At 40.1% G+C, this 22069-nt stretch overlaps 1 protein-coding gene across 3 annotated transcripts in view; it reads right to left on the bottom strand.

The window, feature by feature from the left end:
- Positions 1–4049: 4049 nt before the first annotated feature.
- LOC120091119 overlaps positions 4050–22069 on the bottom strand; it is a 62394-nt gene continuing 44374 nt past the window's right edge. For all 3 annotated transcript variants that reach the window (XM_039048970.1, XM_039048972.1, XM_039048973.1), the window contains 3 exons: positions 19506–19669; positions 5373–5522; positions 4050–4437 (listed from right to left, as the gene is read on the bottom strand). In XM_039048970.1, coding sequence (XP_038904898.1) covers positions 5375–5522; positions 19506–19669 — 312 coding nt within the window. In that variant the 3' untranslated portion in view covers positions 4050–4437; positions 5373–5374. The remainder of the gene's footprint in view (positions 4438–5372; positions 5523–19505; positions 19670–22069) is intronic.

Raw genomic sequence — 22069 nt, 5'->3', positions numbered from 1 at the left:
ATACCTTTTGTGTCAAAGTTCGTCCACACAAGTACAAAACTCTTCTCTAGGGTTCACAAGGATCTTTTGAACCAAGTTTGTCCAAATTTTGACTTGGAATACATTTCGACAAGTAGAAACCAAAAATTCGTCTTGTCGGACTCATTCTGGACATTTTGTGCCATGATTCATCCACACAGGTACAAAATTCTTTTCCAATGATCATAAGTACTTTTTGAACCAAAGTTCGTCTAAATTTGGAATTATAGAAGACTTCGACGTGTAGAAACCCAAAGTTCGTCCTTTTCCGAATCTTTCTCAACCTTTTATGACTAAGTTCATCCACACTGGTACAAAACTCCTCTCCAAGCTTCAAAAGTATCTTATGAACCAAACTTCTTCCAAATTTGGACTTGGAGCTCATTTCGACAAGTAGAAACTCAAACTTCGTCCTTTTAGTCTCTTTCTTTACACTTTGTGCCAAAATTTGTCCACATAGGTACAAAATTCCTTTCTAGGGTCCATAAGTACGTTTTAAACTAGACTTCCTCCAATTTTGACTTGGAGCATATTTCACAAGTAGAAGACAAAAGTTCGTCATTTTTGGACTGTTTCTTGATTTTTGGTCCAAAGTTCATCCATACAGGTACAAAAATATTGTTCAACATTCATAAGTAACTTTTAAACGAAACTTCGACTAAATTTGGACTGAGAGCACATTTCGACACGTAGAAAAGGAAAGTTTTTCCTTTTTGAGCTCTTTATTGACCTTTTGTGTGAAACTTCGTCCACACAGATATAAATCTCCTCTCCAGGGTTTATAAGTATCTTTTGAACCAAACTTCGTTCAAATTTGGACTTGGAGCACATTTCAACTAGTAAAAGCCAAAAGTTCATTCTTTGCAGACTTTTTCTTGACCTTTTGTGACAAAGTTCATCCACATTAGTACAAAACTTCTCTCCAGAGTTCATTAGTATCTTTTGAACAAAACTTCATCCAAATTTCGATTAGAGCACATTTCGACGAGTAGAAACCTAACGTTCATCTTTTCGGACTCTTTCTTGATATTTTGTGCCAAGGTTCATCCACAAAGGTACAAAATTCCTTTCCAAGGTTCATAAATACTTTTTGAACCAAAGTTCATCTAAATTTGGAATTTTAGCAGACTTCAACATGTAAAAACCCAAAGTTCGTTCTTTTCGAACTCTTTCTTGACCTTTTGTGTCTAAGTTCGTCCACAGTACAAAACTCCTCTCCAGAGTTCATAAGTATCTTTTGTACCAAACATCTTACAAATTTGGACTTGGAGTACATTTCGACAAATATAAACCCAAAATTCGTCCTTTTTAGTTACTTTCTTTATCCTTTGTGCCAAAGTTCGTCCACATGGGTACAAAATTCCTTTCTAGTGTTCATAAGCCCAAACTTCATCCAAATTTTGACTTGGAGCACATTTCCACAAGTAGAAACCTTGTTCATCATTTTTCGACTCTTTATTGACCTTTTGGTCCAAAGTTCATGCATACAGTCACAAAACTCCTTTCCAGCATTCATAAGTAACGTTTAAACCAAAGTTCGTCCAAATTTGGACTATGAGGACATTTTGACATGTAGAATAAGTTCGTCCTTTGCAGACTCTTTCTTAACCTTTTGTATCAAAGTTCATCCACACACGGAAAACTCCTCTCCCTGTTTTATAAGTATCTTTTGAACCAAATTTCGTCCAAAATTTGACTTGCACATTTCAACAAGTAGAAACACAAAGTTCGTCCTTTTTTGTCTCTTTTTTTACCGTTTGTGCTAAAGTTCATCCACATAGGTACAAAATTCTATTCTAGGTATCACAAGTAGCATTAAAATTAAATTTTGACAAAATTTGGACTGAGAGCACATTTTAACACATAGAAACCCAAAGTTCGTCCTTTTTGGACTCTTTCTTGAACATTTGTGTCAAAGTTCATCCAGGCAGGTAAAAACTCCTCTCCAGGGTTCATAAGTTTCTTTTGAACGAAACATCGTCCAAATTTGGAACTTGGAGCACATTTCGACAAGTAGAAACCCAAATTTCATCCTTTTCGAACTCTTTCTTGACATTTTGTGCCAAGATTCATTCGCACAGGTACAAAACTCCTTTCCAGGGTTCATAAGTATAATTTGAACCAAAGTTCATACAAATTTGGAACTATTGTAGACTTTGACTTGTAGAAACTCAAAGTTCATCATTTTCAGACTCTTTCTTGACCTTTTGTTTCTAAGTTCGTCACCACTGGTATAAAACTCCTCTCCAGGGTTCATACATATCTTGTCAACCAAAAATCTTCCAAATATGGAATTGGAGCACATTTCCACGAGTAGAAACCAAAAGTTCATCCTTTTTTAGTCTCTTTCTTTACTCTTTGTTCCAACCTTCGTCTACATAGGTACAAAATCCCTTTCTAAGGTTCATAAGTTACTTGGAGCACATTTCGACAAGTAGAAATCCACAGTTAGCAATTTTTTGACTCTTTCTTGAACTTTTGGTCCAAATTTCATCCATACAAGTACAAAACTCCTGTCTTTTATGTAATAAGAACGTTATTGATCCTTGCTTTTGTTGTGCATGGTGTTCTTTATATTCCATCACGTAATGCTATGAGATGTACTTTCATATCATCTAGCAACTGATATTGTTGCTCCTCTAGTTTCTATATTAGCTGCTACTTGCAACTACTCAAAGTTCGTGTTTGTCTAGAAGTCTAGATCTCACCATATCTGCTACAACAATTTTGGTTTTAAATGTAAAATAGTAACTTGTAAACGATGATAGGTGAGCTCTATAATAATGATTCTAAAAAAGTGTTGGGCTTGACAAAAGTTTTTGTAGTTCTAATGACATTTAACATACGATGACGAGAATTAATCGTCCAAAAAACGTTACATACAATGGTGGTTCTGAACCTTCGTCAAAAGTAAGAAAACCTAAGCGATGGTGTTTTGAACTGTCACCAAAAGTGGGACTACATTTTAAATTTAAAAATAATTTTGATAATTCTAGGGAATAATAATTTTTAAAATTATTTTTCTAACTTAAAATGCCATATAATTAATTGAGATAATAAACAATTGCTTCAAGAACTTTTTAAGCCTATTCTTAAAAGTTTGGAGATCAAAAAGTTAATTTGAAAATTTAATAATGAAATAAACATATTATTCGAAACTCAAGTATTCTCATACATAAAATAACTATATCTTTGCTGAATGTGTTCTTCACTGTTAAGTTCTATAGTTTTCGCTTCATTAGATAAATTGTAACCTGGTTGAGCTTTAAAGTCCCTATGTATTGGAAAAAAAGTCAAATTGCTATGTGCACAAAAATGGAAGGCGCAAAGTATGTCTTTTTAATTTGCTCTTGTATTTTTCAGTTGCTCATGTGGTAGATGAGGAAATAATTGAATTAGAGGTGATCATTTTATCTTATTGTATATGGATTTTGCTATATAACTAGTTATGTTGTCTTTGTCCAATTTAAGTATTATGGACTTATGGAATCATTTGTTTGTGTTACGTCTTGTTCACCTCTTTGGTTTTACTCAATTTAGTGCTGGTGATCTTAGGGTAGAGCAGAAATGAAATCTAGTTCTGAAATTGGGTATGTAATGTTCCATGGAAGCTGTAAGCATAGATTTGAATATTCATGCATATGCCTTCCTCATATGCTTCACAAATAGAATCTGAACTTCGGTTAATATACCTTCTTTTTCTTGCCTGCAGTTAAATATCACAAGTATTGGTGCACTTTCTTCTTCAAGTGATATTGTCAAACAAAAAGGATAATAATGACGATGATAATATTGAGACAATTTGAAAGCGTTTTAAGGTTTTCTGGACTCAAATCTCCCTGTAATTGAGCATTATGAATCCATTGGGAACGTACAGAACGGTAAGTCTTATATGAATTGTTATTCAAAGTCTTAGATTGATGGGGAACCAGATTCATATCCATAAATGAAACAAAGAAACAAAAGGGTAATGGATTAGGGCACTATTCCAATATTTTAGAGCAGGAGATTCTTAGATTAAAGGGAAATTGTTGGTGCAAGGAATCGGAATATATATTTATATATATAAAGAATTTAAACACATACAGGAGTTTCAAAAGAATGTTGGGAATTTCTATTGCATGTCAGAAGTAAAAACCAGATTCACATTTTGAATTAGAGACACAAGAATGTCATATCTTAGCATAACTTAGGAAAATAATTTGAAGATTGTGGTAATAAATTGCAACATGTAGCGGCCAACTTGCAACGTCAATGGCCTACCTACACTCTCATCGTCACCATCTTCTTCGGCGCTTCAGTTTGACATTTGCATTTGCTGGACATCAGTTTCTTCAAAAAAATTCCCAGGCAGCAAGGCATTGATGGAATGTGAAAATTGCTGGAGAAAATCTACAAGCCCTTCATTTACATGAACCTCTGCATGATGCACAAAGGGAGTACAAATTATCTATCTTGCAATCATCTGAAAGTACAGCCCGTCAAAAAAAAAAAAAAAAAAAATAGCATGAGGAATCCCAGAAAGTAACTACATAAGTGTCTTCAATCCAACAAATCAAATTTGAAGCCCATCAACTACCAGACGAGCCCTTGAATCCTTGACCTTATATGTTGTGTTTTCAAGGACGCATCACTAAAAATAAAGGCATCTTAATCATGCCACAAGGACTTCAATATGGAGCTGCATTGAAATGGCTCAAAAAACTGAAAAGTACATAATAGAGGATCTTAAATCCAAATTTGAAAAATGCATTTCAGCTTCTGGGAACCTTCAAGAACAAATGAAATTCCACTTAAATTAGTTTGAACTATTGTTCTATTGATTGATGAATGACTTGTAATAAATGAGGATGGAGATGCACTTAAATTCTTCGTAAAGGAAGCTAGAGTCCATTTAACGCAACGACTTAAGACTTTGTGGTCCTTGTGGCATGATTTCAGCCTTTGCCATATCACTTCACTAATGAATTAGAAGTCCTATTTGAACTACTTGACAAATATTATTGTTCTACCACACTTCCGATGACGTGGAAACTGGTGCCTAGTCATTAAAATTGTTTGTGTATCTATGCCTAGTCATTATAACACTTGACAAATTATCTTTTTCTAGTGCAAAATCAAACAAGAACCCCAACTTTCATTGCTATGATTTGCCATTGCTAAAAGAAAATCCATCAAAAGGTTGAAGAAAAATAAAGATATCACAAATAGAGGTGGAGAAAACTCAGCCTAGCAAGATCTAGTAGGCATTCGAATTCTTACAGTTATTTTATCGTTATTGTGTGAGATAGAAACAGAGAAAATCGTGAAGTTATACTACTACTTTGAAGTAAATGACAACATTAATCAATTACCATCAGTTGTGCATCCACATCGGCTCCAAAGAGAAAGGCCTATCATTTCGATTCTGAGCAGTTGCAGCGCTAGATGGAGGTGCATGAACAGTGATTGGAAGAATCCATTCGCTTTTTTCTCTTCCTTCTATCATGAGAGGATGCTCATATCTGAAATAGAGAATATTGAATTAAAATATATGAAAAGTCGTAAAAAATTCTTAGATTAGTTATTAGAAAGAGCATTTCAAAGGCATAGAGAAAATATCATTAGTATTGTGGTAGGTACTACTCCATCGCTACATTACAGTCTAAAACCTACCATTTTTTTTTTAAACGGAAATGAGCCTTTTTATTATAATTAAATAAAAAAGAGACTAATGCTCAAGGTACAAGAGAGTTATACGAGGAGCATGAATAAAGAACAGAATGAGAACAACAATTGAAAGAAAGAATCAGGAAGCGCATCCAGGCATCTTAACTAGGTTGACACCCCCTTAGCGCCCTCATCATGTCCATACAACGGTACAAAGGCCAAGCAAAAACAAGAAGAATGATAAAGCAATAAACCGAAAGTAAAACTAGACAACAAGCCTAAGAAGCGGGGAAGATGAAGGCCTGCCAATTCAAATATAAGTCTTGTATAGAGAAGTCTTCAAAGTCACTGTTTAAGGAGCACCAGGCTGAAGCATTTCTTTGAGCTGAGTCAAAACGAGCCCTCCAACAAGTTTCATTATCGTGGAAAATTCTCTAATTTCTTTCGAACCAAAGGTCTGCTAGAATGGCCTTAATCATATTGATCCAAAGCAATCTTGGCCTCTTTTTGAGGGAGGGACCCAATAGAAGTTGAAGTTCATTACCTCTAAAATTATCTCCAAACACCCCGACGAAATTGAATAAGTGGAAAAAAGACCACCAATAGTTTTCTGAATAAGGACAGTTGAAGAAGAGGTGTTGCAAATCTTCCCCTGCCTTCTTGAATAAAGGGCAAAAGGAAGGCGATAAGCTGGGCGAGTGTAATTTTCTTTGCAAGACCAAGGAGCAATTTAGGAGACTAAAAAGCATTATCCAGATCTGGATGTTGACTCTCCTCAGGCTCTTAGTCTTCCATAGAGCCTTGAAAAGGCTTTTGTCCATTGGGGACGAAGGGGAGAGATGTGCTGTGAGGGATTTAATTGTGAAGATGCCTGAAGCTTCCAAAGACCATGAACGTTGGACGGGGCTTGCTGAGACTGATCTTCCTGAGAGGACTAGCAAGGCTTGAAAGTGTGTGATCTCATCTTTAAGCAAACGGCGAAAAATGATAGATTAAGAGTGAGAATGATCCCAATGAGAAGCTATTGAGCCCCTTGGCAATAGGGTAATTCTAAACAGACTTGGATAGAGTGTGAACAATGGGGTTGATTCTATCCAAGGATCAGACCAAAAACCTATTCGAGAGCCATCACCAAGGATAAAAGAGGTCAAAAACTCCACTTTTGACCAGCATCTTGAGATATTAATCCACGGGCTTCTCAGACTATTCCCATATTTTTCCGAATGAATGCCAATGAAAGGGGCCTTTGCCATGGATGCTGGTGATCACTTACTGCCAAAGAGTTTTCCTACTTCATATAACGCCAACCCCACTTAGCAAGCATGGCCGAATTTTTAAATTTAAGCCCCCCCAAGCCGAGACCTCCATTACTTGGAGACTGAGACACTCACTTTACTAGGTGATTGACTTTGCTTCCTTTATGGCCTTCCCAAAAGAAGTTTCGAATTAGTCTTTCTAAAGATGAGATCACATTTTCTGCATTGCAAAAATAGACATATAGTACGTTGGGAGATTGGAGAGAACTGAGTTGCATAGGGTTGCCCTTCCTCCTCTTGAGAGATTAAATCTGTTCCATTTGTCCAATTTTCTATGCATCTTTTCTATCACCGGCTGCCAAAAGGAGGATTGCTTAGGGTAGCCTCCTAGTGGCAAACCAAGGTACATGAGAGGTAGTGATTCGGCCTTACAAGTGAGAAAATCAGCCATTTGTAACAATTCCCCTTCAAATGTTGACTCCACTAAGAGCTGATTTTTCCCAATTCACTTTCTGACCTGAGCACCATTCTAAGAGACTAATTGCTTCTTTCAATTTTAACAACTTTTGCTATCATAGTTGCAAAAAATGAAGGTATCGTCTGTAAATTGGAGTAGTGGAACATGAATCTTCTCCTTCCCAACCACAAATCCCTCAAATAATCCATTGCCGTACAACTTGTCAATGATGGAGCCCAACACTTCACTTACTAACAGGAAAAGGAAAGGGGACAAGGGATCACCTTGACTAATCCCTCTAGATGCGAGAATGTGACTTTGAGGTCTTCCATTAATAATGATAGAGAATTTTGGGTCCTAAATGCATCCCAAGATCCAAGAGACCAGCGAGTGTTGAAGTTTTTTGCAATTAAAACCTTTCCTAAAAAGGTCCAATCCACCCAGTCAAAAGCGATACTCCTCCACCACTTCTGAGCTATCAAGACTGCATCTAGTATTTGTCTCCCTTCAATAAAGGCATTCTAGGATGGCCCGATGATGGAGTGCATCACTTTTTTCAGTCTTTCAGCAAGTACTTTTGCAGCTACCTTGTAAGTTAAAGTAGTAAGGCTGACTGGCCTAAAATCCTTAACGGATGTTGCATCTTCTTTCTTTTGAATGAGGCAAATGAAGTTTTCTCTCACACATGCATTCAATATTCCACTTTTGTGTAAGTCTTCGAATAACTTAATGAAATTTTCTTTAACCAAGAGCCAAAATCTCGAGAGGAACTCCACAGTAAAGCCATCTAGTCCAGGTGCTTTATTTTTTCCCCAGGGTTTTAATAGCCATTACAATTTCAGCTTCAGTAAACTTTGCAATGAGTGATGTATCCTATGATTGTGTGACTCGGGGCCAATTTAAGAAGGCCGGCAAGTATCAGTTACCAGGGGATCTTGTGTAGAGGGTGTCATAGAAACTTAGAATAAGGCATTCCACTTCATTAGAAGAATTAGTAGGCATCCCTTGTTCATTTAGAAGCTCATTGATTAGATTCTTCCTTTTCCTTGCTGCCAAGAATCGATGAAAAAAACTAGAGTTTTCATCTCCCAGCTTCATCCAATTCAGCTTGCATGAATAAGGTCCCTTTCTGCCAGCCTATAAATGCTCATTAATTCTGTTTTTAAAGTGGAAATGTAGCCAGCCACCTCGGGATCCCATCCCAAAGATTCAATCAGAGCTTCTTTCTTAGTTATTTCCTTTAACAAGGCCTCTTCCTTTCGGGTTAAGGATTTCTGGTAGTCTGCTAACCAAGTTTTCAGTGCAACTTTAACCAATCTGACGTTTGCATTAATAACGAACCCTGGCCACCCTTTTATGTTACTGTTTTTCCAAGAATTTTCAATGGAAATGACACATTCTTTGTTTGATAACCAGGTGTTACAAAATCTGAAGGGAGAGGGGCCCCAACTAATTGTGTCTGCGCTTAATAACAATGGGAAATGGTCTGAAAGTAGGCGTACCTGGTGAATTACTCTTGAATTGGTGAAGAGTTCATCCCACTCCTTATTGATGAAGAATCTGTCTAGTAAAGATTTGGAAGAAGAATTTCCTCCCCTGGACCATGTGAACTTTCCATTAGATAAGGGAATTTCCAGTAGGTTGGTTGTATCAATGAACTTATTAAAAAGCCTTAATAATGGTTGTTAAGTGATCTGGAAGCTCTGGTGAGGGTATGGATGGGGAGCAAATGGAGTAATGCTCCAAAGTTTTTACCTTGTCTTCATTGGAGAATAGGGTCTACAGATCCAGGCCGAATACAAAGTCTTGAACATTATCTTCTTGGATTGAGGTTGAATTCAGGGCTTTCAATTCTACACTACTAACACTGAAATATGATTCCAACTCCGAGTCTCCTTTCTTTTTTGTACTAGGAGGGGAACAAGGTGAGCCTCTTACAAAAATGTTACTTGAATTCAGGATGGTGAAGTTGGTGTGCTTAAACAGCTTAGATGATGGAGATGGAATATCCTTGTTTGAGGGAGAAGGGATTTGATTTTTTGTGCAACAAACCTCTAGCAAGTCCGGATTGTTGTCTGCTATTGTAAGAAACTTCCCGAGATCTCCATTGGTTGCTCTTCTGAATTGAGGGTTCTTTTCTCCCCTAAGACATCATCATTTGTTTCTATCCATCTGTTGATGAAGGAGGTTCTTTTTCTGACAAAGTGTTTAGGCAAAGGATTCCGAGCATTTAATTGGTTCTGACGAGAAGCTGAGGAGGCAGAGGACTTGATTGGATAGCAGCTTGGATTAATGTTTTCCTTGGCTAAATTAAAACAAAGGGTATCCGGAGAATCCCCCTTTTGACAATTGTCCTGCCAAAATTCCTGTGCCTCTTCGATTACTCTTGATTTAATGGAGAACTCCTTTTCAATGTTGTCCCGCCAAAAACCCTGAGCCTCTTCGAGTACCCCTGACCCAATAAGTTCCTCCTGGTGTGTCGAGTGGGCTGCCAATTTAGAAGACTCCCCGAGGTCTGATGATGGACGGTTACTTTTTTGAACAAAATGTGACTTTTCACCCTCCTCTTTCAAAAAGGCTGGAGGAGCCTTTAGTAACATCTAAAACAACTGGAGCCGACTCTTTCCTCATTAAATGTGCCTTTTCACTTTCCTCTGAGATGCTCCCGCCCACATTAAAAGAGGCTTTTGGTGCCTTTTCGCATTCCTCTAAGCTGCTTGACAAAGGATGCTTCGCCAGCTGATCTGGCAGTCGGAAAGCTTCCTCTAGTGAGGCTTTTGGATTCCACGAGTAGCCTGGAAATGAATTAGGAGGATGTAAGAAAAGACCATTCAGATTCCATATCAATTGTTTCAGCAACTTCATCCTTCAAAACTTGATTATCTATTGGATTTGAAAAGTCTTCAATGGTTAAGTCTCCATAACTGGTAGTAGGCAGCCCTGAACATTTAGTATCTCCAAAATTCAAAAATACGTTACCAAGATTTTCATTATTAACTTCAATGGTCACCGGCACAAAACCACAAAGGTTTCTCTCGACTTTGATTTTTGCTTCCTGGCAGCTTGTGAGGTTGAGAGGTTCTACCACTATAGATTCCAGGCTGCCGAAGTATGCTCAAATTGCTTCGAAAGTGTTTCTACTCCAAAAATCTAGGGAGAGATTCTTTATTGACAACCAACCCCCGAATCCTTCCATGACTGAAGGCCTGCCATGCTTTTCGAGTTCCATTTCTCAAATAATAAATGAAAAGAACCAAATTGTTGCCACTTACCATGAATTTTAATCAAATCTGCCAAATCACCTTGTTCGGGATTAATGCTTTATTTGCATACAGGGGGTTTATTGAAACACTAGAATTGAAAGCCACTCTCAAATCTTGTGCTATTTCCTTCCAATCATTGAATGCAAATAACCTTGAAACGATCCATAAGTTGTGAAAATCTTCTTGAAAGACTTCGGTATCCTGTATCCAGAAAAGGAGCTTGCTCTATTTTTTCTTGGCTGAAACAGAGAGATGTGGCTGTTTTTTGAAGAACTTTTTTGAAGGCTCTATAATGGAGCAATGGAAATCTTTTCCCCCTTCACTACTTCTGAGAAGCTTCTTGCTCGAGTCCTTTGATTACTGGTCATAAACCTAACTGTGCTGTGGTGGGCCAAAAATGATGAGGACTTCTTTGGCAATATCCTTTCTGGTCGAACAGAGGGGATTAGGGGGCTTGTAATGTAAGAACTAACCATTTCCTTAAAGTCTTGCCAACCAGACTCGCTATCTCCGTAAGGTATATGGATGTTCTTTCATCCTCCTGATGAGGGCCAAACTGCACATTCTACAAACCAATGTTCCTTGCTACGAAATTTAGCTAACCGAATGAAACTCCGATCTACTATTTCCTTTAGTAAGAAGAATTCGAAGGTCGGACCACTCAAAAGTCTACAAAAGCTGTCAAGAAGCCAATTCGCTGAGGTCGTTGATAAGAAAGTCTTCTGACCTCTTTTCATGTCTTCCACCCAAAATCCATTCTCCACTTGCCACATACAGAAGAAATGATCAAAAATGCTAGCAACTTTTTAGTTCCATTTTGGTGAAGGGCAGAGCTAGCAAGCTTCAACAGATGGAGGGATCTGGTTCCTAAATGGCAAGTTGCAATTATGGAGGAAATGCAGGCCCTTGAGACTAACAAAACATAGGATTTGGTTAGTCTTCCGAGAGGTCACAAAACCGTAGGGTGTAAGTGGGTTTTTACTGTCAAATACAAGTTAGATGGGACTCTCGACAGATATAAGGCCAGATTGGTTGCAAAAGGATTCACTCAGACGTATGAAGTGGATTACTCAAAAACCTTGTCACCTGTGACAAAACTTAATTCTATTCGTGTTCTCCTCTCCGTGGCTGTTAATCAAGACTGGCCCCTCCATCAGTTGGATGTGAAAAATTCTTTTCTGAATGGTGAGCTGGAAAAGAGGTTTATATGAACCCACCTCCAGGTTTTAAAGCACAGTTCAGCAATCAGGTTTGCAAATTAAAAAAAATCCTTGTATGGCCTGAAGCAATCCCCTAGAGCCTGGTTCAATTGATTCACCACCTTTGTTAAATCTCAGGGGGTTTGTTCAAGGGCATTCAGATCACACCTTGTTCACTAAGAAGTCAGCACAAGGAAAAATAGCGGTCTTGATTGTCTATGTTGACGATATTATACTGTCAGGAGATGATTGAGCAGAGATTGACAGGTTGAAATGACGAATGGCAAATGAGTTTGAGATAAAAGATCTCGGTGCCTTGAGATATTTCCTAGGAATGGAGTTAGCAAGATCAACGGAAGGGATCTAAGTGTATCAGAGGAAATACATACTCGATTTGTTGAGGAGACTGGAATGACAGGGTGTAAACATGCAGATACCCCTGTAGAAGCTAACCTCAATCTGATAGAGTCAGCAGATGATGTTCCTGTGAACAGAGAGATATCAATGGCTTGTGGGGAACTGATATATCTTTCGCATACCAGACCTGATATATCATATGCAATTAGCTTGGTCAGTGAGTTTATGCAGGCTCCGTATGAAAGACACATGGAGGTAGTTACACGGATCCTGAGGTATCTGAAGTCTTCTCTTGGAAAGGGCTTGGTTTTCAAAAAGCATGATAAAAGGTGTATCGAGGCCTACACAGATTCAGACTGGGCCAGTTCTGTTACAGATAGGAAATCCACCTCAGGATACTGTACTTTTGTGTGGGGAAACTTAGTTACCTTGAGAAGTAAGAAGCAAGGCGTCGTGGCTAGAAGCAGTGCCGAAGCCAAATACAGGGCTATGAGCTTGGGTTATGTGAAGAAATTTGGTTGAAGAAGGTTCTGGTAGATCTACATCAAGAAAGTCATGACCCGATGAGACTTTACTGCGATAACAAAGCTGCCATTAATATTGCAAACTGTTGAAATATGTTAAATTAGCCCTAAGGGCATTTTTGTCTTTTTACTATATTTGCTAAATTAGGGTTTCACATTATTCTATTTATATCTAGGGTTGGGTCTATTGTAAAGTGACATAAAATAATAATTTCTTTTCTATCGTGGTTTTTCTTCCCTGAATTAGGGTTTTCCACGTAAACTCCTTGTGTTGTCCTCTTTCCCTATTTCAATATGGTATCAGAGCAAGGTGATGAAACCCTAGCCCCGGTAGAAGAAACTCAGTCGTCAAACTTAGTAGGTGAAGGTACGCTGAATAATGAGGCTGTGATTCAAGCAGCGGTTGACCGATATCTCCGAACCATGATCCCAGGTGGTGGAATTGCTCCAGCTGGCTCGCCGATTAGCCTCCAGTCTCAACCGTTCCAGCTAAACACCATCGATCGGAATCTTCCAGCCGAACAGCCGACGCACGCAATCGGGTCACAACCAATCAGATCCTCAGTGTCGCTCACAACCGTCTCAGCCTCAAACGTTCTCCAGCCGGCGCACGCGATCGGTCTACAGCCGGTAGGTATCTCGGCGATCGCATAGAAATCGCGTCTTCACCAGACGATCATGGGTGTGTTCCACTGCCGGGTCGAGTCAGTAATTCGGCCGATTTTCTTCCACATGGGCGTGTTTCCAGCTAGCCGTGCCGGGGGGGGGGGGGGGGGGAGGGGGGGGGTGGGGCGGGGGTGGGGGGGTGGGGGGGGGGGGGGGGTGGAGGGACTGGTTCGGGGGGGGGGGGGGGGGTGGGGGGGGGGGGGGGGGGGGGGGGGGGGGGGCGGGGGGGGGGGGGGGGGGGTCGGGGGGGGGGGGGCAGGGGGGGGGGGGGGGGGGTGGGGGGGGGGTGATTGGGGATTTACCATAAGGCGGCGGGTGGGTAGCCTAGAAGGGTGGGGGGGGGGCGGGGGGTCGGGGGTGGGGGATCGGGGGGGGGGGTGGGAGGGGGGGGGGGGGGGGGGGGGCGGGGGGGGGGGGGGGGGGGGGAGGGGGGGGGGGGCGGGGGGGGGGGTTGCTGGGGGTGGGGGGGGGGGGTGGTGCGGGGGGGGGGGGGGGTCGGGTCAGATCGGCGCGATTTTTCCGCTGCACAGCAAGATTGCCGAGCCGTTCATCCATTACCCACCTATCACAGCAGTCTGGGAGCAGCGCCGGTCACAGGTTGCCAAACTTTGCGCTAGTGGACTTCCGACAGTAGCGTCTTCAACAGCATCATGGTGGACAGTCTCTTCCTCAAGTATATCCGGTTCAGCCCCAGTTTCGAATGGGTTGAATCCATTGAAGAATACCAATGGTAATTTGGACAGAAAAATTCCAGATCTGAATCTCATGGGGAAACTCCAACAACAATTAGCTAGTCTTCAGCAACAGATGGTTCGCCCTGCTGGGATCCCGATTGAATGCCATGATTTTCCCCGATGTATCTCAGATAAAATCCAGGTATCAAGTGTTTCTTACTCCAACTTTCTAATTCTTTTTCTTTTTATCTTGGAAATATTTTGGATATTTCTGCTAGGAAATGAATCACGAGAGATGAAGTTTGTAAATGGCAATAATTATTAACTCTTTCTTTGTTTCTCCAAACCATTAATAATAGTTCTTTCGAGGGACGCCATCCACAGTTTGGATTATGTAACGAGAGATACCAACGACCGAAATCCTGGTGATCCCCAAGAGCGTGTCTGGAAGGCTGAGATTTCTTTTGCTCCGCTCAATATGTTAATTTAGTAGTATGAACCACAAATCGGAGAAACCTTACTCTATTCAGCCACTGCCCCGGATATTTGGGATGCAGTCCGAAGGTTATTTCGAGGCGTCAAAACGCATCCCGCCTGTATACTCTACGTAAACAGGTTCGCAAAACAGGGGAGGCATGGATGGTAACATCATACTTCAGCAAGATGTCGTTGTATGGCAAGAAAAATGGATCTATGTCGGGAGATCATCTGGACCTGCCCACAAGATGGAATTCAATACTCCAAGATAGAAGAGGTTGAGCGTGTGTATGATTTTCTTGCCAGGCTACACCCCAAATTTGATAGTTCGGAGTAGAATACTAGGGCAGAAACCAAATTCCACATCTCTCATGGAGGTATGTTCAGAAGTTAAGATTGGAAAAGAAGATAGATCAAGTGCAATGAATGGGCCAAGTGTTATCACTATAGAGTCCAGCTGCCTTCAGGTGAAGTCCCACTGGAGCTGATGGTGACAAAGCAGAATAGTAAAACACCCCCAGTTTGTGAGCATTGTAAAAAAACTGGCATACGAAGGATCGGTGCTGGAAATTTGCATGGTCGCCCTCCAAATGGTAAAACGTTCGCCCTCTCGAATGACAAGTTCGAGATCTTGGGCGTGCTCTAGTGGGTGAATCAGTTGAGGGAACTGCAACACCTCAAAACACAGCTTCCAGTGACTAATCCTGGGGATTCAGGTACCGTAGGAAATTGGATACAGTTGCTCATCAGGTAATCCTCAATCCTTGAGTTTCCTTGCTGAGGGGAATGAGTTATGGATTCTAGATTCAGGAGCAACACAATCACTTTGACTGGCTCATCCGACCGATTTCTTCTCATACTATCCAAGTGCTGGAAATGAGAGGATTCGAATTGCGGATGGGTCCTTTTGCTCCTGTTGCTGGAAAAGGCAGACTATCACCATTTCATGGATTAACTCTGCAAAATGTCCTTACATGTGCCCAAAAATTCTCTTTAACAATTTTATTATCAAATAAGCAAAATAACAAAAAGATTTGAACTGTAAAGAGTTGTCTTCTCACCAATACTGCTTTTGTTCAAAGGACTTGAGCCTCGAGGAGGACGATTGGCACTGCCCGATATGACAGAGGCCTATATTTCCTTTCTACAGATGCTTCCTCCAAGAAGCTTGTTTAGGACTTAGCCTTTTATCTTCGTTTGCTTATATCTTGAAACAGATTGATTTATTTTTGTGGCATTTTCGTCTTTGGACATCCTAGTTTTCAATAATATGCGGTATTTGTTTCCTCATTTATTCCATAATGTGAATGTTTCTTCAATTATCTCTGTGATGTCTGTATACGTGCTAAACAACATCGCGTGTCATTTGTTTCTCAAGCCCTATAAGCCTACCCAACCTTTCCACCTGGTTCACAGTGATTTTGGGGTCCCTCGAACATCAATACCCTTAATGGGTAAACGGTGGTTTGTAAACTTTCATTGATGATCAATACCCGACTTACATGGGTATATCTTCTTGCTGATAAGTCCGAGGTTTTATCTACCTTCAAACAGTTCTATACCACTGTATTAACACAATTTAAACACAGATTGCCATTCTCCAAAGTGACAATGGTCGTGAGTTTGTCAACCACACCTTCCAGGAATTCCTAGTGTCAAAAGGGATCATCCATCAAAACTCGTGTGCATATACTCCACAACAAAATGGGGTAGCTAAACGAAAAAATCGCCATCTTATTGAAGTGGCTCGTTCCTTGATAATTCCAGCATCTCTCCTTCGTACCTGTGGGGATGCGATTCTTACCGCAGCTCATCTAATTAATAGAATGCTTCCGAGTCCTAAAGTTTCAAACCCCTCTTGAGTGCTTCAAAGAGTCCTATCAAGTCTATCGTCTTATTCCTGAGGTTCCTCTTCGTGTGTTTGGGTGTACAGCCTTTGTTCATACTCATGGTCCACATCGGACTAAGTTTGCTCCACGAGCTAAAACATGTGTGTTTTATCGGGTATCCTCTTCATCAACGAGGCTATAAATGCTTCCTCCATCTTCCAGAAAATATTTTTGTTACTATGATGTCACATTCCTTGAAAGACAACCGTTCTTTCCCGTTAGTCATCTCTCATGGGAGAGACCACAATGAAGAGACTTCAACCACGTATTCCATACCCATTAGCCTCAACCTTGAGCCTAGTCCGGATATTCTGAACCTGAACTTCGTCCCAATATTCCTAGACCTAGTCTACCTAGTCTTGAACCTAATTCGGCTCTGGTGTTCCCGTGTGGTCTTTCCTACTAAACAAGTGCCTGGATAACGTATTATGGGGGATCTCAGAAAGAAAATTCAGGAAACCTCAAGGTGTTCCATCGGAAAGTGTCCAAGCGTCAGAACCAGCATAAGTTCAAGATCCCGTTCTCAAAGGGGAGTCTGAAGAGTCTGGGCATAGAAAGTGACGAAAGAGCTCAGAGAAGGTTGAAATGTCAGGAAGGGATGAGATGCTTAAAAATCCTCAAGAGGATGCAGAATTGTCTCAAAAGTCCGATACTGAAGAGAGACAGACGAACTGACAACTATGATAACACCCTGGATATGCCAATTGCTCTGAAAAAGGGCACCAGGTCATGTACAAAATACCCTTTGCATAACTTTCTGACCTATAATAAACTTATCTCGTGTTTTTAAGGCTTTTACTACTCAGCTAGATGCTCTAACAATACCTACCAGTGTACATGCGGCCATGGAAGTTCCCGAATGGAAAGCAGCAGTAATGAGGGAAATGAGAGCTCTTGAGGCAAATAAGACTTGGGAGTTAGTAGCTTCCTCTCATAGAGGTCACAAACAGTTGGTTGCAAATGGGTGTTCACAGTGAAGTATAAGTCTGACGGAACACTTGAGAGATATAAAGCCAGGTTAGTTGCTAAAGGATTCACTCAGACGTATGGAATTGATTATTCAGAAACTTTTTCTCCAGTACCTAAGTTAAACACGATTCGTGTTCTCTTGTGTCGCCGTGAATAAAGTTTGGCCCCTACATCAACTAGATGTAAAGAACGCATTCCTAAATGGTGAGTTGGAAGAGGAAGTTATAATGAGTCCACCTCCAGGTTTTGAAGCTAAGTTTGGGAATCATGTTTGCAAAATCAGGAAGTCTTTATATGGGTTGAAGCAGTCTCCTAGGGCATGGTTGGACCAAAACCAGATTCACCGTGTTTGTTAAGTCCCAAGGGTTTGTTCAGGGACATTCTGATCATACCTTGTTTACCAAAAAATCACCCTTAGGAAAGATTGCTGTGTTGGTAGTGTATGTTGATGACATCATCCTATCAGGGGATGATACACAGAAATTGCTAAGCTAAAACAAAGGATGGCGAGTGAATTTGAAATTAAGGATCTGGGTAGTTTAAGGTATTTTCTAGGGATGGAAGTGACAAGATCGAAAGCAGGAATATCTGTTTCTCAACGGAAGTACACGATGGACTTGTTAAAAGAAACAGGAATGACCGGATGCAAACCTATTGACACCCCTATTGAGGTCAATAGCAAACTGAAAAATGTTTTGGAAGGAGTCCCTGTGAATAAGGAGAGGTATCAACGGCTAGTAGGAAAACTGATTTACTTGTCTCATACTAGACCCGACATCTCCTATGCTGTGAGTGTAGTAAGTCAGTTCATGCAGAGTCCATATGAAGAGCACATGGAAGCTGTGACTCCAATTTTGAGATATTTAAAGTCCACCCCTGGGAAGGGCTTGGTATTCAGGAAACATGACACACGAAGCATCGAGGCATATACTGACTCAGATTGGGCCGGATCTGTGACTGATAGAAGGTCAACCTCAGGGTACTGTACCTTTGTATGGGGAAACTTGGTAACTTGGCAGAGTAAAAAACAGGGTGTAGTGGCCAGAAGTAGTGCTGAGGCAGAGTATAGCTATGAATCTGGGAGTGTGTGAAGAAATCTGGTTGCAGAAAGTGTTATCTGATCTTCACGAGAGTAGTCCTGGGCCTATGAAGCTGTATTGTGATAATAAGGCTGCCATCAGTATTGCAAACAATCCCGTACAACATGATAGAACCAAACACGTTGAAATTGATAGGCACTTTATTAAAGAAAAGTTAGACCGCGGATCTATTTGTATTCCCTATGTACCTTCAGTCCAACAGATCGCCGATGTCTTTACGAAAGGATTATCAAGACAGACGTTTGAAACTTGTATTAGCAAGTTGGGCCTTGCTGATATCTATGCCCCAACTTGAGGGGGAGTGTTGAAATATGTTAAATTAGCCCTAAAGGCATTTTTGTCTTTTTACTATATTTGCTAAATTAGGATTTCACATTATTCTATTTATATCTAGGGTTGGGTCTATTGTAAAGTGACATAAAATAATAAGTTCTTTTCTATCGTGGTTTTTCTTCCCTAAATTAGGGTTTTCCACGTAAACTCCTTGTGTTGTCCTCTTTCCCTATTTCAATACAAACAATCCGGTTCAACATGACAAAACCAAACACGTTGAGATTGACTGATACTTCATCAAAGAAAAACTGGATAACGGTAGCACTTGCATTCCTTATGTTCCGTCCAGCCAACAAGTTGCGGATGTTCTCACCAAAGGGTTACCTAGATAGACTTTTGACACCTGTATTAGCAAGTTGGGTTTCATTGACATTTATGCCCAAACTTGAGGGGGAGTGTTGAAATTATATTTTAGCCCTAAGGGCGTTTTGGTCTTTTATCGGTCTAGGGTTTCTTATTGTTTGGTTATTTATACCTGTCCTTGTAATGTGTACTGTGTATCTGAATTAAAAATAAAAAACTCTTATCGTGATTTTTTCTCCATGGTCTAGGGTTTTCCACGTAACTCTGGTGTTTTCTTTTCTTCCCTAACTTTTCAAGAGTAGCAAAAGACATTGGAATTTCGATTTTATACATCAGAAGAATAAGTTTTGTTATTAATATTGACCCAGTACCTGGTCCAATTCACATTCTTGGGGGTGGTAAAAAATTCAAAGCGAAGTGCCCACTGCAAAGATACGTGTGGAGTGGAGAAGGACATCGGCCCATCCATGGGAATTGAGAAAAGAAAGCTCGTCTGAATTAAATCAGCAACAACCTCATAATGATCACTTTGAACCTACAAATGAAATCCAATAACCATATTTAGAAAAATATGCTTGAAAAGTATACAACTGAAGGCAATAGGTGAGGTATCAGCTCCCATCTGAAAACAACACAAGAATGGAGGTCCCACTGTTCCATAATGCACCCATTATGACACCAAATACTAACACCGATCACAATTTCACGAGTATTAGCTGGGGAAGGGTTACATACATTATCTCTTGGTTAGACTACAAAAAACGTTACAGCCACATCCATGCACTTCAAGACATTCAAGACCATTAGAAATATGCATTTATTTTAAAGGAAAATTTTTTCTTACTGCCAGAAAACCTGTACAAGAGTGGCCTGGAACCAAAAGGGATTACAGAAACGATCATCTTAATTTGTTTCCATATCATGTGTGTGTAGCAAGTATGTGTGTCAAAGAGGACTAAATTAAAAAATTAAAAATAATAATAAGGGTTTGGACCAGCTCGTGTTGTTTTCTGCCCACCCCCTAATTAAGAATAATAATATAAATAAATAGACTAAATTATAGAAAATAGGGTAATTATTTAAAATGTAAAAAATGATGAAAATATTTTCAAATATAGCAAAATGTAACTGATTATCACTGTCTATCACCGATAGACAATGACACTTTGCTATATTTGTAAATAAGTTGGCTCATTTTCCTATATTTGAAAACAGCTCTAGAAAATATCCCTATTGTACTTTGTTTCAAAATCGTTTAGTTTTTGACAAAAAACACTTAGTATTTTGTTTCAAAAATATCTCTGTACTTTCAAAAATTTCATTAATACCCTTGAACACTTTTAATAATTTTAACATATCCTTCGGTTCGTATATGGACGAAACTACTTAAAAAATATCATTGAACTTTCAAAAGTTGTATTAGTACCTTTAACCTTTAAAAAAAATATTAAAAAGAGCCGATGAAGACCATTTATCTATATCTTATCACCTCCCTCATCTCAAATAACAAACAACAACGTTCTTTCATGATAGATGGGCCCAGAAAATACCAAACAACAACGTTCTTTCAAGAGTCCTTAATTCTCATCTCATGTCTGTGTATATAATTACAAATTAACAATGGGGGCCTATCACAACCAAACTAGACCCAAAACTTCATGTTAAGGTATAAAATCCCACAAAATTCTACAAAGTCCAAAAATCAAAATATCTCCTCAAAACATAGCAAAATGATGAATTGTTAGACACAAAAAGAGCCTAGGAATATCAGCTTCGATCCTGGAAAACTTTCTTAAATGACCATTGTTGAAATTATATTTTAGCCCTAAGGCGTTTTGGTCTTTTATCTATCTAGGGTTTCTTATTGTTTGGTTATTTATACCTGTCCCTGTAATGTGTACTGTGTATCTGAATTTAAATAAAAACTCTTATCGTGGTTTTTTCTCCCTGGTCTAGGGTTTTCCACGTAACTCTGGTGTTTTCTTTTCTTCCCTAACTTTTTCAAGATGGTATCAGAGCATAGTGATGAGAATGTCGCTGGGATAGAAGAGATTCAGTCATCGACTCTACAGAGGATGGAACTCCAAGGGAAAATTCTAACAATGTTAAAATTAGGGCTATCATCGACCAATATCTACGGTCATTACTTGGACCGATTCAGATCCAACCTGCCCTAGTAGATCCAGCTGTCACTGCCATCGGATGACCTTCGTCGTTGCCGTCGAGACGTCAACCACACTGTCGTCGAGACTCAAACATCCTCTGCTGGTCCAACCCAGACACAAGCGCCTGCTGTCGACGTTTCCTTCGCTCCAGCCGCCGATCGTTACCGACCACAACCAAGACCCCATCGGCGAAGCGTTTCCAAGTCAATCATCCTCTCATTCTTCATTTTTTTTCCCCTCCGTCGTTACCCAACTCCTCTACCTTCCATTCCTCGATGAATCTGAACCAAATCGCCTACCTTCCGTCCTCGTTACCGAGCCATCTGAACATGCCCGATCTGTCGGTCTACCAGAACTCACCAAAGCACTCGAACCAGCTGATCCAATCGGTCCAGCCAAACCCGATCCAGTCCAACCCTTTACAGCAACTGTTGTTCTCCCGCTGTTTACCCTCTGGTCAGCCGGCTCCTCCAGTTGGTCTTCCCACACTAGTCGAAACAATATTTTCAGGGTCTATGGGCAGAAACAACCTACAACGATTAATGGGACTGTTAGCGTTCAACAAATCTGCAGCAACAAATTTCTGCACTTAGGGCAGCCGTTAGATCTTCGGCCAATCCCTCAACAGATTTCTACCAGATACATACCCAGGGGATTCCATAATGTTCAGAAACTCCGGTAACTGCTTACCCTACTTTACCTTTCACAAACATTATGTCTGGTTCTGTAAGGCATTATGCAGGAATTTCTATTGGCAAAAAACTTAATGG

Source organism: Benincasa hispida, chromosome 11 (assembly GCF_009727055.1).
Source record: "Benincasa hispida cultivar B227 chromosome 11, ASM972705v1, whole genome shotgun sequence".
Taxonomy (NCBI): domain Eukaryota; kingdom Viridiplantae; phylum Streptophyta; class Magnoliopsida; order Cucurbitales; family Cucurbitaceae; genus Benincasa; species Benincasa hispida.
Note: the sequence above shows the minus strand (reverse complement) of the source record. Positions and strands in the feature narration are given on the sequence as shown.